Below are 18,535 nucleotides of genomic sequence, written 5' to 3' on the forward strand. Positions count from 1 at the left end.
GGAGCTCTGTAGACCGGCTCTGAAATATAGTCCCACTTATTTCTGTAAGGAAGGAGTTGCCCACGCCAATGCCTACAGAGCCAGGAGAGGAACATCCGTGTGTGAAGATGGCAGGGAGAGCTTGTGTGGAGAACTGCAGGGGTAGGCTCCCTCTAACGAGGGCAGCCACAATGTACCTCAAGACAGTCATTGCTGTGTGGGAATGGGGGACCATTTGGCCAGATCTTAGAATGTTTCAAAGAAAATCAGATACACAGATGTTAAGGTTCAATTTCCCAATTTTCTAACAACAGCCACTAATTCTAAGAACAGTGTAACACTGTGCAGGCCAAATAATGCAGTGTCCTGGTCACAACCTCTGCAAGATATCCCGATCTTAATAAAACAGGGGTACCTGAGCATTAGGGGCCAGGAGAACAGGTTCGAAAGGTGCAGAAGCCACTTCACAGAGAAGTGCCTCATTGGGAGTGCCCAGCAGGGAGAGGCGCTGCTCCAGTGGCGCTCAGGGGTTTGCCAGGTTGTAGCCTAAAGTTTCAGAGAGTCTGTGTATTGTGATACTTGGAATGAGATTGTTTACTTTAAGACCCAGCAGATCCCATTAACCATTCCCTTACCTTTAAAGGGCCCTGGCCTCTAGGATGTTGACATGGCTCTAAAATGCATGACTAACTTAACATTTTAATACAGTTATTGGGGAAAGGTTTTGACAAGAATGTTGGGAGGCTGTGCCAAGATGCATATTTGAGAAATGCCCAAACTGAGGCCAAGAGGCTACTGCTCCCAAAATACTCAAACAGATGGGTTTGGGATATTTGCATGGGCGATTCCAGAAGATTTGCAGTAGCGATGGAGTTAGCTAAATATGGTCAATTCTCCACACAAAAGTGGCTGGTTATTCTGTATGTTTTGCCAAAGGGCAGGGGAGAAGCAGTAGACAGAAAAAGAAAAGGCATGTCTTTTATCTAGATTCCTCTCCTTTAAAACAAAGAGTATTTTACATCCCATGTATAAGGCTATGTTCTTGTTCATGGAGTAGAAGTTCATTTGTTAAGCTCTAGATCTATGGAATTGAATTGACTTCCTGACACCACTTCATGAATTGCTGTAAAAAAAAATATCGCAGAAAACATATATGCACAACCCACAGATACAGACAACAGGGAGGTGGTGGCCAGAGGAAGGGGTGTGTGACCTGGGTGGAGGTGGCAAGAGGAGGGGTGGGGAATGGGGACATTTGTAATAGTGTCAACAATAAAAATAAAGTTAAAAATACATTTTGATGGGTTTCATGGAGGCAGATTAGAGAACATGGATTTATTCACTCCAGGCTAGCTGGAGTACACATGTTAAACACTTTGAAGAATACAGAGCTGAATGGACATGGTCCCTTAGTTGTCCAAAATCATAATCAAGTAAAGATACAATAGGAATTTAACTCTCCCACATGGCAGAAAAAGCATCTTAAAAGGAGAGATTTATTCCTCTTTGGATCTGGAGAAATCATTCAGCCATGGATTTGGAAACACATCTTGGAAAAGGTGGCATTTAAACTGAACCTTACAGGATGAGCAGGCCTTTTTCAGACAGATGGAGGAAGACGGGGAGGGTAGATACACAGCTTCTCTTCTTTAGTGTCTATTCTGTGATGTGTGAGACCTGTGAGCCTTTTTTTTTTGGTTCAAGGAGTTGCTTTATCTTGGGGAGCAGACAGACTCTAAGAAGTGGGATTCTGCAGCTGGCTAAGCAGCATCATGGCATTCGATAGAAAATTCATAAACAGTGAACACTGTCTTCATTTCACTTTTCTTACTGAGTGGCCATGTAGGCAGCAATGACCTTAGCTCTGCCACTAATTCCATGCCCTTCGACAAGGCACTTGATTTCTAAGCCTCGGCTCTCTCACCTGGCTCCCACAGGGTTAGGTAATAAGAGGACCAAACTAGAATGAGCACTTTCATACAGGGGGAAATACTTTGCAAACTGTAGAGTTCTACACAAATGTCAGCTGTAATTTTGTTGTCTGGTTGTCCTTGTTCCGTGGCCAGGAGCCACCTGATGAGACCAGAAAGGGTATGTTGACCGCCCGTGCCACTTTTAGGGGCTGGTTCAGTAACCAAACTGCCCTTCACCTGGGTTTTAAAACCTGTTACTGGTTTTTTAAACACCACGTGGGTATAAATATTCATCAGAGGCTAGGGCCTCTGGCAGGCCTAGAGAACTTGGGAGTGGAGAAGCAGAAATCATGGAGCTTGTGTAGAGGACTTTCACCTTCATTCTGGGGTAAGATTGGATTCTATCAACAGTGAAGAGGCTGCATGTCCTCGAGAAAATATGTACGTAAACAAAGCTTAATTGAAGTATTTAAGGAAATCCTAACATATTGGAACAGTATAATTAGTAAGAAAGGGTTCACTTAATTAAAAAAGAAAAAGCATAGTTTACTGAAGTCAGTTTTGTATAACTGCTTATAGGATATTTTTATTTAATTTGAAGCCTAGCAGTAGTTTAAACTTTTGTTAAAGTAGCATGTAAAAGAGACTAACTTTTCTATTCTCTTGGATACATTATTAAAATTCTTGGAGGCGTTAATATAATAAGTTATATTCTGAAAGAATTTTCTCTGGATTCTGTGTAGAAGCTTGCATCTATTATGTTAGTGAAAAAATTTTGAGAGGGAATCAAATCTGTTCCTAGTCCACTCACAGCATGCCTTCATGACCAAAGTGTAGTCAAAAGCATAGTCTATTTGAAAATTTAAAGTACATTCTTGTTTCTATTCCCACCACAGAAACCCTGGCAGGTGGGGGTGGGTTTGGCCACTCTCTGGCCAGCCCTGAGCCAGGCACCACCATTGTAAGGAAACTCCACCAGAAATTCAACTGGTTTCTCCAAAAAAAAAAAGAAAGAAAGAAAGAAAGAAAGAAAATTTAAAGTACAGTCTTCTAAAAGTATACCTCAGAGCTGGGGTCTTCCAGCTTCATTATACAACTGAACCACATAGGTCACTTCTTACAAATGCAGCTTCTTAAGCTGCAGTCTTTGGGATTCTGATTCAGTGGGTCTGGCAACCTGTATTTCTAGGACGCCTCCAGGCCCTTCTGATGCAGGTGGCCCATGTCACCAGAATGCCACCCCAGATACCTGTCCTGTTCGTCCTCTCCCTACAAATGCCCTCAGGAAAATCAAGTGCCTTTGTAATGAATTTTCATGGGCCTTGACAACCTTATACATAATTTATGAGTTTTTCTAAAAGCCATAGGGCCCACATGTATCCTTGGGTACGTGCCACACAGATGCACTGCTGAACAGAATTCTTAGTCCCTAACCAGCCAGGAAGAATTCTATAGGTCAGCTCGGAATGCAATTTCGTTTATTTCTGAGGCAGAATCTTTTTTTCCTTCAAGGTTGATCTCTCGGGTCAATCTCCTTTTGTCAAATATTGCCTCCCTGTCTCACTCCATGTAGCAAATTAATGTTCCCTCTCTTTGCTACCATTGCATCTTGCGTTCTGCATGGCTATGTGCCCCCCGTGTTACACAGATGTCTGGAGATAAGGGATAGTGTTCTTTATCTTTGAAACCACACTATCTGACATATACTCAACAGAAGTTTTGTTGAATGATTCATGTCTTTGGGTTACTGTACTCTCTTCTCCCCTCACTCCTATTTCACAAGACATGACCACAAAACTGTGTCATCCCAAAGCAGCAGAATTTCTACAATATCGACCTTAATGATGATAGCAGTATTAATGACAATAATAATAGTTTCTAAAAAATCAACCCAGTTATTTTTACATCTGTCACTATTCTAAGTACTGCATATGAATTATTTTAATTTAATTCTCATAAAAACCTTAGGTATCCCCATTCGCACATGAGGAAACTGTGACACAGAGAAGTTAGGTAGTTTGCCACAGGGATACGGGAACTTAGCGGGAGAGCCGAGCTTCTGGCCCTAACAGTGTGACTCTAGAGCCTGGGTTCACAATGCCCCTTTGCCTGCCTTTGCCCAACTGCCTGTCTTGCCCTCCCCTGTGTGCATGAGACGATTGTGAATCCATTCCAGAGGAATAGCAAGGGCCTAAGTCAATTGGTTACGGACCTTATTCCACAAATTTGATCATGGGTCCTCTGTGGAAAACTTGGACAAGTAAACTTAAAATGTTTCTTTACTGCCTGGTGCTCAAGACCTTTAATATTATTAGTGCATTTTGTCCACCTCAAAGGAGACCTTAGTATATATACAGTTTCCCAAACTTATGTAACTAGAGAGAATCCTCCCCCCGCCCACCCCACCCCCACCCCCCACCGCCATAAAATTCTTAACTTCCTTTAAAAACAGCAACAAAAACTCAACTTCTTTAAGAACTAGTTTTTGTTGTTAGTGTAATTTGGGGGAAATGCTAGCTAGTGCTCCTGTGGGGTTCCCAAGAAATGCCTCAGGTCCTAAAAATTTGGGTAATACTTTTGACCCTCTCTTATTTAGCTTGCGTGTCGTTAGTGCTTAAGTGCTTAAGTAGAGTCTTCAGTAACTACATACATTTACCTGGGATAGTTACAGATCCGCTGTCACCATCTAATTACTAATAGTGCTGTTTTCAAAGGTACCCCATTTAGAGGATAAGCTCTATGATTGCCCTAATCATAGCACTTATATCCCCCCCCCCAGATCCCCATTAAATAAAGACCTGTATTTCACACTCACTTCCTTGTCATCACTCGTTGAAGGACTCCCATTGCTATTGCATGGGTGGGAACAAAGGTAATATAGCCAGGTGCCTCTAGCAACTCATCACTTTATGTTGGAGTCATGCATGGAATTATGGACACTTCCAGTTTATAGTCTCTCATCTCTCAAAGTTGTATTTTTTAAGAACTGCAAGCCTTTAATACTTACTGCTCAGTACCTATTCATAGTTATCCTTATCAATGCACAGAAAAAAAAAACAAAAAAAAAGACTCTGAAAGGGTACCAAAATTCTAAGAACAGTGTTACCCCCTGGAAGCAGGGGTTGGGGTCAGACTATACAGTGGGTGGTAAGGCTGAAACAGAGACTTTTCACTTTAAATATTTACATTCTGCCCTTTGAATAACAAACACATATTTTTGTATTTTAAATTATATTTTAAAATGTTTTAAAACTGCTCTGGAAAAACAGACTATTTCAAGCCCAGCTGGGTTAATTTACCTTATGGAATCCATTTCCTCCTCAGGGAGACATGGTCTCTGGCTTTTCTTTTCTTTTATTTCACTTGACTTAGTTGAATATTATTGCCCTCCTATACCTTCAAGAGGAAGCCTCTTTCTTAAGCTCGTGTAGTATAATAAAATTCTTTTTTAAAAATTGATTTTAGAGAGAGATAAGAGAAAAACATCGATTGGTTGTTCCACTTTGTTACGTATTCATTGGTTGCTTTTTGTATGTGCCCTGACTGGGGATCGAACCCACAACCTGGGTGTATCAGGACAACACTCTAACCAACAGAGGTACCCATCTAGGGCAATATAATGAAATTCTTAAGAGAAAAACTTGCAGTTGGACATATCAGAGTTCAAGTTCATCTCTTACTTAATGACCTATGGCCTTGAGAAATAACTTAATTTCTCAGGGCATCAGTTACCTTATATATAAAATGAGGATAATAATAACTTCTCTGTTGGGGTGATTATGAAGCTCCAATAAGATAACTACAGATTCTGGGTAGCTCTCAGGATAATGTAGTAAAAGTTCAAAATATGTTAGCTAGCCATGGGCTCTCAGGACTGAAAATCTCCTATTCTGACTTTGGGTAGACACAGAATTCATTTCTATTCTTGTAACCTCTTTCCTAATATTTACCAGACTGACATTCCTTAGGTCCAACAATACCACTTCATATCACCAATTTTTTCCCAATCCTGGTATTAGTGAACCTGGAGGCAGCAGGGATCTCTAGTGAGAGTTTATGCCATGCAGAAAGCAATCAAAGCATCATAAGATTTCTGGAGCAAACTGACAGAAAAAGAGCAGAGATGGGGTCTATTATGAAGTAAAAGGATTTGAGACTCAGAAAGTGACATTTTTCAATTTCAAATCATTACAAAACTAAACCATAGGAATAAGAGACACAAAGTCATGAAGAAACTCTAAAATTAAGGCAACAAAAGTAGCCTGAGTTTACACAGGGAGAGGCTTCATAGTGTTTTCTTTAGGGCATATTTTCTCTTGTCCACAAATCTGGAAAATAGGTAATAAACAGAGAAATGAGTAGAAAGAACACAGTGTGTGCAAGTATTTGGTGTGAGTCCCTGCTCCTCCATTGCAAGTGATAGTAAGTACGGGAGCAAAACCCAATGGGCATTGGCCATGAGCCTAGCACATTGCTGGATGCTTTCAGATTCGCACCTCATTAAATCTCACTTAAGCTGAAATGATGCTCCACTTAGCAGATGAGAAAACTGAGATTCAAAGAAATAAAATTGCACTCAAGTTTACAACCCAGGACTCCTGACCTTGAGCCTTGTATTTCCATCCAGGCTGTTCTCACTTGGCTTCCTGCCCTGCCTTTGGGTTCCTGGGCGGCTTCGGAAACTCTGGGTGAGATCATGTGACTGGAATGATCTTGTCGGCTGCTGTGGATTTTCACTTCAGCTTTATCTTTGGCTCATTTCCTTTACATCTTGCTTCTGTTGCACAGTTTTGCACGGATGTTGACACTGTTTCTCCTCCTGTCTTTTTTGTAGTAGCCTTTAGTTCTGTGCTCCAATTTTCTCTAGACAAAATAGCCTTGCACTTCCTATCACAGTCCCGGTACTACTGACTGTTACTAACAAGATTCAACATCTTTAAAAAAGGGAAATTCCCTGATAGTTTTAAGATGTATTGGATTTTTTTAATGTCATCATGGAAGAGGAAATACAGCTCCTTGATAACTGAACTGTGTGAGGTCTCTGTTTTCACACAGCCATCTGGCGTTTTGCGTTTCCCAGCTCCATATTACTTCCAGGAGTTGAATAATTTTGACCAAATGTGATTCAGTACAAAAGACCATCAGGATGTGTTTGAAGTTTACTGTGTTGATTGATGGATTTGATAGGAAGGGAGAGAGTGAGAGAAACATCAATTTGTTGTTCCACTTATTTAAGCATTCATTGGTTGTTTCTTGTATGTGCCCTGACTGGGGATTGAACCTACAGCCTTGACATATCAGGACAATGCTCTAACCAACTGAGCTGCCAGGCCAGGGCCTAATTTGTTGAGTTCTTTAAACAGATCAGTGGAGAAGATTCTGTGCCAGACATTGTGTGAGACATGTCCTATATGTCTCACATGTGAGACATGTCCATGCCCATTTATCTTTGGAACAATTCCAAGAGTTGGGGATCATTATTCTCATATTAGAGATGGGGAAACAGAGTCTTAGTGATATCTCTGAGCAGCATGGCAGTACGAGGAACCATTCGATACAGAATATTTGGACTTTTATAAGTAAACTCTTCTTTTCCGGGGTCCTGGGGGAATTAGTTGCCACAGGAAATGTGTACTAGAAGACAAGCTTATACTGTACTTTTTTCCCCTTTAAGTTAATATGGGTATGTTTTTAAAAAGGTAAACTCATGATTCTTCTACAATAAAAAAAATGTGCATGTTAAGGATATTACTTGCCTCGTTAATTAATGATGAATCAGTCAACTCTTATAGTAGGTTCAAAGGAGAAGTCCAAGTACAACACAGGCAAACAAAAAAGGAGAAATTAGTTGCCCCTCCACTAGACATGTGTGTCTCTATGGACAAAAGGCATTTGCAATACTATCAGTTTTCTGCAACTCAAAGTTGTCAAATAATTAAGTAAAGAACAATAAAAAGACGATGGAAGGGGGTGTATTACAAGTTCTAATATCCCATTGAAAAACCACCCAGTGATATTCTTTTCTTTATTGGCCCATTTTAAAGTCACCACTTCCCCCTTATATTTGTCATTTAAAAAAAATAATTTTTATTGATTTCAGAGAGGAAGGGAGAAGGAGAGAAACATGAATGATGAGAGAGAATTATTGACCGGCTATCTCCTACAGGCCTCACACTGGGGATCAAGCCTGCAACCTGGGCATGTGCCCTGACCAGGAATCGAACCGTGATCTCCTGGTTCATAGATCAGCGCTCAACCACTGAGCCACGCCAGGCAAGCTATATTTGTATTTTTAATTATGTTGCCTTTTTAAGTGAGCATGTACTTTTTGGAAGTGGTAGGTAACACACAGAGTGAATGACAGCACTTGTCACTGTAATGATGCATACCATTGGTTTTTAACCACTTGGGGTCAGGAAAACTCATACACACCAAAATGTGTGTTCAGTATCAGGTTAAGGATCGCAGATGTATTAATTCTTTCCAGACTATGTTCTTTTGTGTTAGGGCCTCATCCGTGTGACCTAAGGCCAATGTTGGGGTTACGGTGCCTGGCACCTGTCTTTTCTCTCTGGCTAAGATTGCCTCCAGCTGGCTGCCTTGGTCAGAGGTCTGACCCTTCCGGGGCAGCCCCCTCACAGTGGGAATCTCTGCTGCTGATACTGACTGTGGTCCTCCACCCCCACCCCTGCACTCTCTTTCTCTTTTTGTTTGCTGTTTCTTCTCTATCCTGTTGAATTTCCACTTTGGGATTTGTTGGTGTGGAGGCTCTCCGGCCATTCCGACTATTCCTTACTTCTCTGGAGCATTTCCAAATCCCAATGTAGGCAGGTCAACTCTCAGCCTGCTGACTTCCTGTGACAGTGTTTACGGCTGCTTATGGCCACTTGCTGCTCCCTAAACTGTCTTTTCTGTTAAGCCCCATTTAGATTTGGAGTTACTCAGAGGCAAGAGAAATACGATTTTATATATCTGTTTAAAGAACTTTTATTAACAAACTACAACAGCCAGACATGCTCTCCAAATTGTTTTCGTTTTCTTCCTTTAATACTGGGCCCACTTGATCAAATATTAACGAGGCAAGAATTAGCAGTGCCATAAATGTGCATCTGTCATCACCATTTAAAAGCTCCAGGTATAACAAGTTTGATGGGTGAAGAAAGTATGTATTTGCTAGTGAGGATGTAAAGAAGTGACTTAAATGTCCTCTTTCAAAGAGTGTCTATTTTAGGTCCTTTGCCCATTTTTTGATTGGGTTCTTTATCTTCCTTTTGTTAAGTTGTATGAGTTCCCTATAAATGTTGGAGATTAAGCCCTTATCGGTGATAACATTGGCAAATATGTTCTCCCATGCAGTGGGCTTTCTTGTTGTTTTGTTGATGGTTTCTTTTGTGTTGCGGGGCGCGCGGTGGAGGCGGGGGGCGTTGGTAAGTGATCAACCGAAGGACTTGTATGCATGCATATAAGCATAACCAATGGACACAAGACACTGAGGGGGAGGGGAGGCGGGGGGAAGGTCAAGGGGGGAAAAAAGGAGACATATGTCTACTCTTTGTAATACTTTAAGCAATAAAACAAAATTTAAAAAAAAAAGACGTGACTTGAGTGCTTCACTGTATTAGCAATTTCTGAGTTGGGGTAATGTTATGGGGAATTTTTGTTAAGTTCATAAAACTATAATTTTTCATTAGTTAATGCTGTACAAATGTGTGTGTTTTTAACCTTCTGAGTACTTTGTAAAATATATATACAGGGGTCAGTATATTTTTACCATTAATGTTTATCTCCAGATTTATAATTGCTGATGTTAAAGCCAGGATTCCCTGAATACCAATTTGCTTTTCAGCAAACATTGCTAAAATGAACTATTTGATTAAGCCAAGAAAGGAGCTACCAAGGATGGGGGGAGGGGCAGTAAGATAAGTAGGTGCAAAATAACATTTACAATTGTTTCTGTAAAATACTCCTCAGTAGTTTTAGCATAGTAGTAATCCTTTGTTTACTTTTATTATATGGCTTCATTTTTCATTAGTCAACAATGTACATGTATATTTTAAAACACAAGTGAATTCGCCCTAGTAGGTAAAACATTGAATCAATACTTTCAGCACTTTCTCCTTGAGACCATCTATCCACATCTTGGTCACGTCCCTGGACATACCTTTGGTCCATCCCTCTGTTACATGCTTAATCATAGGTCCAATCAGAAGCAGAAGTTTCCTTCTACTGTATCTCAGTGAGAACCACTGAGTATTTGAATTGTTGTCCTCTGCTGTTTTCTCGTGGTGCATAACAAATCTTCCCTCCTTAAGAGAGCTGATTGATGACTGTAAGAGAAACCACCCTCTGGAGTGCTCTTAAGGGGAAGAAAACCGCATTGTTAGCTAGATAAAACAAATATCTGTTTCATTAGCCTTTAAAGAAAACAAACAAAAACTCCCACATATATATTTAAAACTCTAATTTTGCAGCTCAGCATGTTTCCATGGAGAAGTATTTAAGTATAGTGAAGAGGGGAGAAATGGATTCTGCTTCTTTCAGAACTGCCATGTACCAGGCACCCCTTTAGGCCCGGGGATGACACAGTGAGCAAGACACAGTCTCTGCTCTCAAAAAGCTTAGATTCTGCCCTGCCAGTTTGCTCAGTGGTTAGAGTGTTGGCCCATAGACCAAAGAGCCTTGGGCTTCCCGGTCAAAGGCACAGATCTCAGTTGTGGGTTCTATCCCCAGTCCCTGGCAAGAGGCAACCAGTCCATGATGTGTGTCTCTCATGTCGATGTTTCTCTCTTCCATTCTCTCTAAAAATCAATGGAAATATATCCTTGGGTGAGTATTTTAAGAAATACTTAAATTCTGGTAAGGAGAGGCAGACATTAAAAATTTAGGCAAATGAGAATTTCAGGAACAAGGAAGTGTGATGGTTAGCAAATATTTTAAGGGGAGCATCATTTTCTAATTTACATTTTTAAAAATCCTGGCTACTTTGTGGGAACAGATTGGAAAGGGGCATAAACTAGACTGATGTGTGTGGAGATGGTGGGAAGTAGATAGAATTTAGAGAATCTCGGCAGGTAGCATAGAAAGAACTTGATAAGGGACTGGGTAAGGGAGCGGATAGTATGGTGGCTGACTCCCAGGACTCTGACTTGAGCAAATGGATGGGAGAGATGCTATTAATTAAGATGGTGATAGAATGGAGGAGGAGTACTTTGGGGGCAGGAGGAAACCAAGGATTCAGTTTGGGACATGGTATATTTGAGATGCCTGCAAAATAGCCAAGGAAAAGAAAAACCTTGAATGCATTTGCAAAATGAGTTCGGAAAAGAGGTCAGGGCTGAGTTATGGCTGTGGGTGTCATTGGCACATGGATGCGTCTGAAGCCACAGGAGTGGGTGAGGTCACACAGGAGTAAGGGTAAGAGCGAAGCAGGAAAACGGTTCAGGACGAGCTCTGAGATATACCAGGCCTTCACAGGATCTGGTAGAGGATGTGGAACTGACAAATGAGCCTGAGCAGGAATGGCTAAAGGCGGTTAATTTACTAGGAAAAGAAAATCACATTTCATGATCACAGACCACACAGTCCTGGCCAAGAGTTCCCAGCCGCAACCCCCAGTTGGCTCCAAAGAAGCCTCCACTAACGGGAGAAAATAAATTAGCTGCAGGCACGTCTTCCCCGCAAAGGGGGAGAAAGAGCTTCATTCTCATTTTTAAAGGTGACTGCAGAACAAAACCGAGCGTGAAGCTACTGCCGTGTTTCTAGAGCAGGGCTTGAAGTTCCTGAGATGAGTGTGAGAGCCTCAGAGATCAGCTTCTCTGTCCTGCTTCAGACGTGGTTACCAGTAAATGAGGACCAATCTTGCTTAACTGGCAGCAGCCTTGCCTTTTGTGCTTTCTCTTGTGGGAAGTGAAAGTGCTGCACCACGGAGTTTCTGTTTGGTCTCTGTGTTTGAAATTAAATGGGATCTTTAGATTTAATAAGAAAAGTAGCCTAGACGCGGGGCAGACTTGCAGCCCAGCCTTGGAAAAAGGAGCACAGAGGCATCTAGGACCACACTCCGCCAGCTTCAGTTATTTCACCATGTGTGTATGACGGTACTCCATCTAATAGGCATTGCAGTGAATCCCAGATGGGATGAATACCTGAAATCCTAAGTTATTTACTGTTATTTGAAAATTTGGGGGTATCCCTTTCTGTATAAATCGGGTTTATTTACTTGTTGAGGTCCATATCATAAGTTCAGTAATGGAAGATAGTCCCTGGTCTTAATATGGTAATATTAATTTCTAAGCAAAGTATTGACGACATAGCTGAAGGTATAAAATACTTGACTTGCAGCCCTGGCCAGCATGGCTCAGTTGGTTGGGTGTCATCCCATGCACCGAAAGACTGCTGATTCCATTCCCATTTCTTTAAGTATTGGTTCTTAGGTGTGAGTTCACCTATAGGCTCTTTTGCAAAACCACTGAAGAATAGGAATAGAAATGGACTACTTGCTTAAATGATGAAAGCATAAAAAAGTTTGGAAACCTTCACAAAGTTGCCTGTTTCTCATGCTTTTTCACTTTCCTTTTCTTTCTCAAAATATATTTCATTTCTTCTTCTGCAGTTTCAGTTCAGTTTTCAGAAGTTTAAATATCAACATTTGTTTGAGGGTACGACTTCTAGTCCAATCAGGCTGTTCTTTCACAGTGTGTGGCCCTGCATATTCAGGAATGATGTTCTGGTCTCAAGGAACCAGTTTGCAGCTGCCTGTACTATTGGCCCAAAGTTCAAATCCAACACGGCAGCTCCACACTGAGGGAGTCACTCCTGATACGTGCTCCCAGCCTGGATTTGGGAGCAGCAGTTTTCTAATGTTGCTGGCCTGTCCAAACTAGAAGTAATTTTATACCATAAATGTCCTGACTCATTCTTCATAATCTGTCTTTTTAAGCCTTTTATCTTTCATTACTGGATGAGTGCTTTCCAACACCCAGACCTAGACCTATACACGGGCATATGTGGAGAGAACAGCTGCTCCTGGACCCAAAGGTGGAGCAGAGACCCCGAGCTCTACAGCTCTGAGGCCCAGGGCAAAGGGAGAAAGCACAGCTGTAGTGGAGCCGCATGCACAGAGTGGGGGGTGGGGGTGGGAATTGGAGAAAAACTAAACTTGGTCTGGAATAAACATTGCTTGAGCATTTTCACTGCTTGGCTGTAAGCTAGAAACATCACATAGTGTCTCATTAATACTTAACACATACAACTATTATAATATGTACCTTAAACCTCTGTCAAATTAAGTTATGATAGTTCGAGAGGTAAACTTTCAGACTCAGCTTCTTCAGAGTATATTGTTCATGTAGCACATATTATTGCTAATACAGGATGGTTACTTTCTGAAAACATAGAAAAGTGTGAAGGGAGCAGTGGCCGTTCATCAGAAATAGCAAGTGACAATAAACTCCAATGAATTTTTTTCCCAATACTCAGCTTCTGGACTTGAAATTCAGGGTGGTTAGGATGGCCAAACTGGTAGGTATAGACCAGTGTCTTGGGAAATTTGACTTTTTACAAGTGGATTGTAAAGCTGGGCTCTCCTTTGGATTTGCTTCCATGATTTTGTCATTTTACTCAGTATCATAGCTTTGTCGTCTGTCCCTCTTACATTTAAATGAGTTCCTTTAAATTATTCTTGGTAACTGTTTCCCAGAGGACACTTGTGAGGTTGATTTTATATTTTTGATGTCTTTCTTTTCAAATGAAGCTAGAGAAAAATTGCACAAAATCTTACTCCCTCCTGAGACATACTCTTTTTATAATTAGAAAATGTTATTTTTAAGAAAGTTGAACCCTTTAACTTCTAAGCAAAGCCTTGACGACATAGCAGAAGGTATAAAATACTTGAATTGCCGCCCTGGCCAGTGTGGCTCATTTGGTTGGGTGTCATCCTATGTACTGAAAGATTGTTGATTCCATTCCTAGTTAGGGCACCTGCCCAGGTTTCAGGCTCTATCCCGGGTAGGGGGCCTGCAGGAAGCAGCTGATCGATGTTACTCTATCACATTGATGTTTCTCTCTCTCCCTCCCCCATCTCTCCCTCTAAAAATCAATATTAAAAAAAAAATACTTGAATTGCCAAAGACTTTAAAGATTATGCACAACAGATTAGAACCTAATGTCCAGAAATATAGGGATATTTTCTTTAGCTCTTTTCTAAACAGAAACTAGTATCAGTAGATGGGAGGCGTATCGTACATATAGTGGTGTGGGAAGAGCTCAGGAGATTTATCTCAGTGCAGTGGCGGATGCAATGGTGTGAGTGCACTCCGCCTATACAAGCTTCCAAGCTTCCTCGGCACACCGGGAAGTGGCAGCGCCCGCCTGAGCGAACCTCCTAGAGCCCCTACATAGTACCCTGATCATTCCTACTATTGGTTGCCCTAAGGATGGTGTAAACTTCTGATTGGTCTGGAATGTTATAGATGTTGCTGCACTTACACAATAAACTTAGATCTGCGTCACTGAACCTGGTCTCCGGAGTCGGGCATGCTTCGTTAGGGCTCTGTCGGCCTCACCCCCGCGGGACCCCCTGCATCATAGTGGGAAAATGAGAAGGAAAATGCACCATTGTATCTGTTTTTAATTTGCCCTGTCACTGATACTGATCTCTTATTCCCCCACCCTTTGTTTTTTAGTGGCCACAGATGTCTTTAATTCCAAAAACCTGGCCGTTCAGGCACAAAAGAAGATCTTGGGTAAAATGGTATCCAAATCCATCGCTACCACTTTAATCGATGACACAAGCAGTGAAGTGCTAGATGAGCTGTACCGGGTGACCAGGGAGTACACCCAGAATAAGAAGGAGGCCGAGAAGATCATCAAAAACCTCATCAAAACAGTCCTCAAGTTGGCCATTCTGTACAGGAATAATCAGTTCAATCAAGATGAGCTAGCGCTGATGGAGAAATTTAAGAAGAAAGTTCATCAGCTTGCAATGACCGTGGTCAGTTTCCATCAGGTGGACTACACCTTTGACCGGAACGTGCTGTCCAGGCTGCTGAACGAATGCAGAGAGTTGCTGCACCAGATCATTCAGCGCCACCTCACCGCAAAGTCGCACGGACGGATTAATAATGTCTTTGATCACTTTTCAGATTGTGATTTTCTGGCTGCCTTGTATAATCCCTTTGGGAATTTTAAACCCCACTTAAAAAAACTTTGTGATGGCGTCAACAAAATGTTGGATGAAGAGAACATATGAGCATGTGAATTAAGATGGTGACTGCTCCTGATTTATGTGAAGATGGAGCACTGTTGATTTATGAAGGAAAGAAGAGTTTTTTTGAAGAGTAAACATATTTCAGAAAGACTTTGCCCAATCCAAGTGTCAGACATTAATGACAATATCTTGTGAAGCTTGTTTTATTTGAAGAAAAGCATATTGCCAAAGGTTGTTAAATGCTTCTAAGGGTTAACAGAACCTGGGAAAGATGTGTGGTTGCATAACGCAAATGTCGAGTTATACAGAGAAAAATATGTGTGGCTCCAAACCTCGACACATCTTTTTTAGGGCAGTTGTTGTGTTGGCAGCACATTGGATATTTCTAACATGTACAGAATTATGTGTTTTGATTCACTTTTATTCCTTACTATGTATATATACCTCTTTTAAAAAGCCAAGAACTTTCCCTTGCTGTCATTTCTCTGTTTGAAACCATTCAAACCATTCCATTTTCAACTCTACCTTTGTTGAACATTCTTTTGCTAAATACTTTTGTCATTGACATTCAAGAATTGTCTTTATTAAGACATTAAAGAATTAAGGTAGTCAAATTGGAACCCTCAGAGAAATAGAAAACTGCTTCTCTATTATAGAAAACAACTGTATTTGAGGTTATGAATAATGTTTAATATCAGATATGCTTCTGGAGGTGAGTCCTGGTTTTTAGTACCAACCTGACACTTCCCCAAACATGATAATTCCCCAGAACGGAATGGCATGCCATTGCTTTGAAATGCTTGCTGAGGGCTTAACTTTCATGTTACCTTGAAAATATGCTGATGGAATCTCCATTTTTAATGTTCATTTCAAATGTAAGAGACAAAGAAACCTCTAGATTGTTCTTGATATTAGGGCAATAAAAAGTACGTGATATTAAGAAAATTAAAACAATCTTCCTTTTAGAGATGAGCCCATCAAAATAATTTAGGGGAATGAGGGGCAAAAGGGAAGAAAGGATATTACCACAGAACATGAGAATGAAAATGAATGCATTTCAATGTTTAGTAAGGTTTGATAGTAAATAAAGAATGCCACTTTTTTATTTAACTGAAAAGGTTTTTGCTATTTTTTTATTTGCTATTATGATAAGTAAACCAGAGTATTTGCATTTCGAGCAGTTTGCATGTTGTTTCTGTATATTTTATGTGTGTAAATGATAAAGTAAACATTTGCTTATTATGTAAAAAAGAAAGGAAGCCCGTGGGCCAACAGTATCACCTAGGAAATAACAGGCAACCACCAGCACTAAACATTTGCATTGTCATCATGTCTGTGACTTAGTGTACTCCTGCCTTGAATTTGACTGCCTCCTAGAATAGTGACATTTAAATAATAGTTCCCTGGGAAAGGGCCTACAACTAAAACATCCAGAGATTGGCATCTGCTTTAACCCACTACCACCTAGAGAAGGTAGCCAGCTTCCCTGGGACCCTCATGTGCCTGTCTAAGACAAGCAGCAGAGGCAAAGAGTATCTCCCTGTTCGATACTAAATCCTGACATAAAGATTTGAACTTAAATTACTCTCCTTCCTAGAGCTAGTAGGTGACTCCTATATGTTATAGAAATAGCATAGTGACTGCAGAAATGACCCCTCTAGCTTCATGTTCTGTGGAGTAGCTCATAAATTTAGCTCAGCAGCCTTCCTTGACCAGCTCTTCTTTCCTCACTTGAGAAAGCTGAGTGTGATCTGTGGGAGCTCCTGATTTGGTGCCTTTTGTTCTCTAAGACCTCCCTCAGCAAGTGTGGAAAATGGAGTGCCCCGCAGATGGTGTGTGCTTCTTGCTCATCTCTAGCTACGGAGAGGACCACCAGAGAGAGAGGACCTAGGGCAGTGGCTGGCAAACTGCGGCTCGCGAGCCACATGCAGCTCTTTGGCCCCTTGAGTGTGGCTCTTCCTAAGCCTTAGGAGTACCCTAATTAAGTTAAGAACAATGTACCTACCTATATAGTTTAAATTTAAAAAATTTGGCTCTCAAAAGAAATTTCAATCGTTGTACTGTTGACTAATGAGTTTGCCGACCACTGACCTAGGGATACATTTAGATCAGTCTGGACACATCCGATCTTAGAGTTGTGCCTGCAGGTGTAGCGCTACTCCTAATCTCACACAGAAGGAAGGTAGTGAGGAGTATCCTGAAGGAGGGAAAACTGTTTGTTGTTATCTCTCAGCTTCATCTTCTAGAAGGAACTCATCTCCTTACCAACCCTGTGCCTGGGAGGCATGCCCTAAGGATCAGTTATAAAGTCTTGATCAGCAAGTTCATCTTTGATGCAACAGGACTCTTTTTGTGCATGAATTTAGTTGTGAGGTGGGGAGGAGGGTGGAGTGGGGGTGGTTAAAGCTAGAAATAATACAAATGTATTTAGGATAGATAATTCCGAGCCAAGCAATAGTCATTTTGGGAGTCTTATGAAAGTTTTTTAAAGATTGAGTCTTTTTACATTTTGGGAAAAACTTATGAATTGTGTTGTAATTGCTTTTTAAATTTTAGTGCTGATGGCTTCTCTGCAAAATTGTAAGTTAATCTAGTAGATGAGTGATAATACCAGTATTTTTAAAATATATATATTTTTATTGATTTCAGAGAGGAAGAGAGAGATAGAAACATCAATGATGAGAAAGAATCATTGATGGGCTGCCTCTTACATGCCTCCCAATGGGGATTGAGCCCACACCCAGGCATGTGCCCTGACCCAGAATGAAACCATAACCTCCTGGTTCATAAGTCCATGTTCAACCACTGAGCCATGCCAGCCAGGGATTATACTAGTTTTAACAATTGACATTAACTCACTTAATCCCTGCTACAACCTTCACCATTTTACAGATGAGGACACTAGGGCAAGAGAAGTTAAGGAATTTGCCGAAGGTCACATAACTATTAAGTATCAAAACAATAATATCAATAAAACTGTATTTTCCTTTAAAGATAGAATGGATAAAGGCAATTCTAGAAACACCATTGGTTCAGAGAAGAGTGGGCAGTGTGCTTCTAAAGTGGTTTTCACATAATGACATTTCAGATAATATTTTAATTCCACAGGGCTGCCCTAGTCTCAGGTCTGGGTGTAATTTACACAAAGACATTTTATGAAATTTTCAACTTGGCTCCTCACTTGGGGGCATCTCATGGCTCAGATTTCTGTCCCTTCTGGAACTTAAACTCAAGGTGCTCACAATTAACGATGACTTTGAGCGTTGACACATGAGGTACCCCAGCCCGCAGGTGGTTTTCAGTGGACGCAGTGGTCTGTGTGCACACACCCAGAAAGGAAGCAACAGCTCACCATTTTGTCCCCAGAAAAGGTATAATGCCAGTTTGCAACTTTATGATTTTCCAGGTTTCCAGTTTGGAAATATCTGAACAAGTAAGT

General features: G+C 41.0%; 1 protein-coding gene across 2 annotated transcripts in view; it reads left to right on the forward strand.

The window, feature by feature from the left end:
- Nucleotides 1-16,304, forward strand: part of TNFAIP8 (TNF alpha induced protein 8) — a 42,277-nt gene extending 25,973 nt beyond the window's left edge. For both annotated transcript variants that reach the window (XM_081089907.1, XM_081089908.1), the window contains exon 2: nt 14,573-16,304. In XM_081089907.1, the coding sequence (XP_080946033.1) occupies nt 14,573-15,138 (566 nt within the window). In that variant the 3' untranslated portion in view covers nt 15,139-16,304. The remainder of the gene's footprint in view (nt 1-14,572) is intronic.
- Nucleotides 16,305-18,535: the final 2,231 nt, after the last annotated feature.

Source organism: Myotis nattereri (genome assembly GCF_964212035.1).
Source record: "Myotis nattereri genome assembly, chromosome: 4".
In the NCBI taxonomy this organism is placed as follows: Eukaryota; Metazoa; Chordata; class Mammalia; order Chiroptera; family Vespertilionidae; genus Myotis; species Myotis nattereri.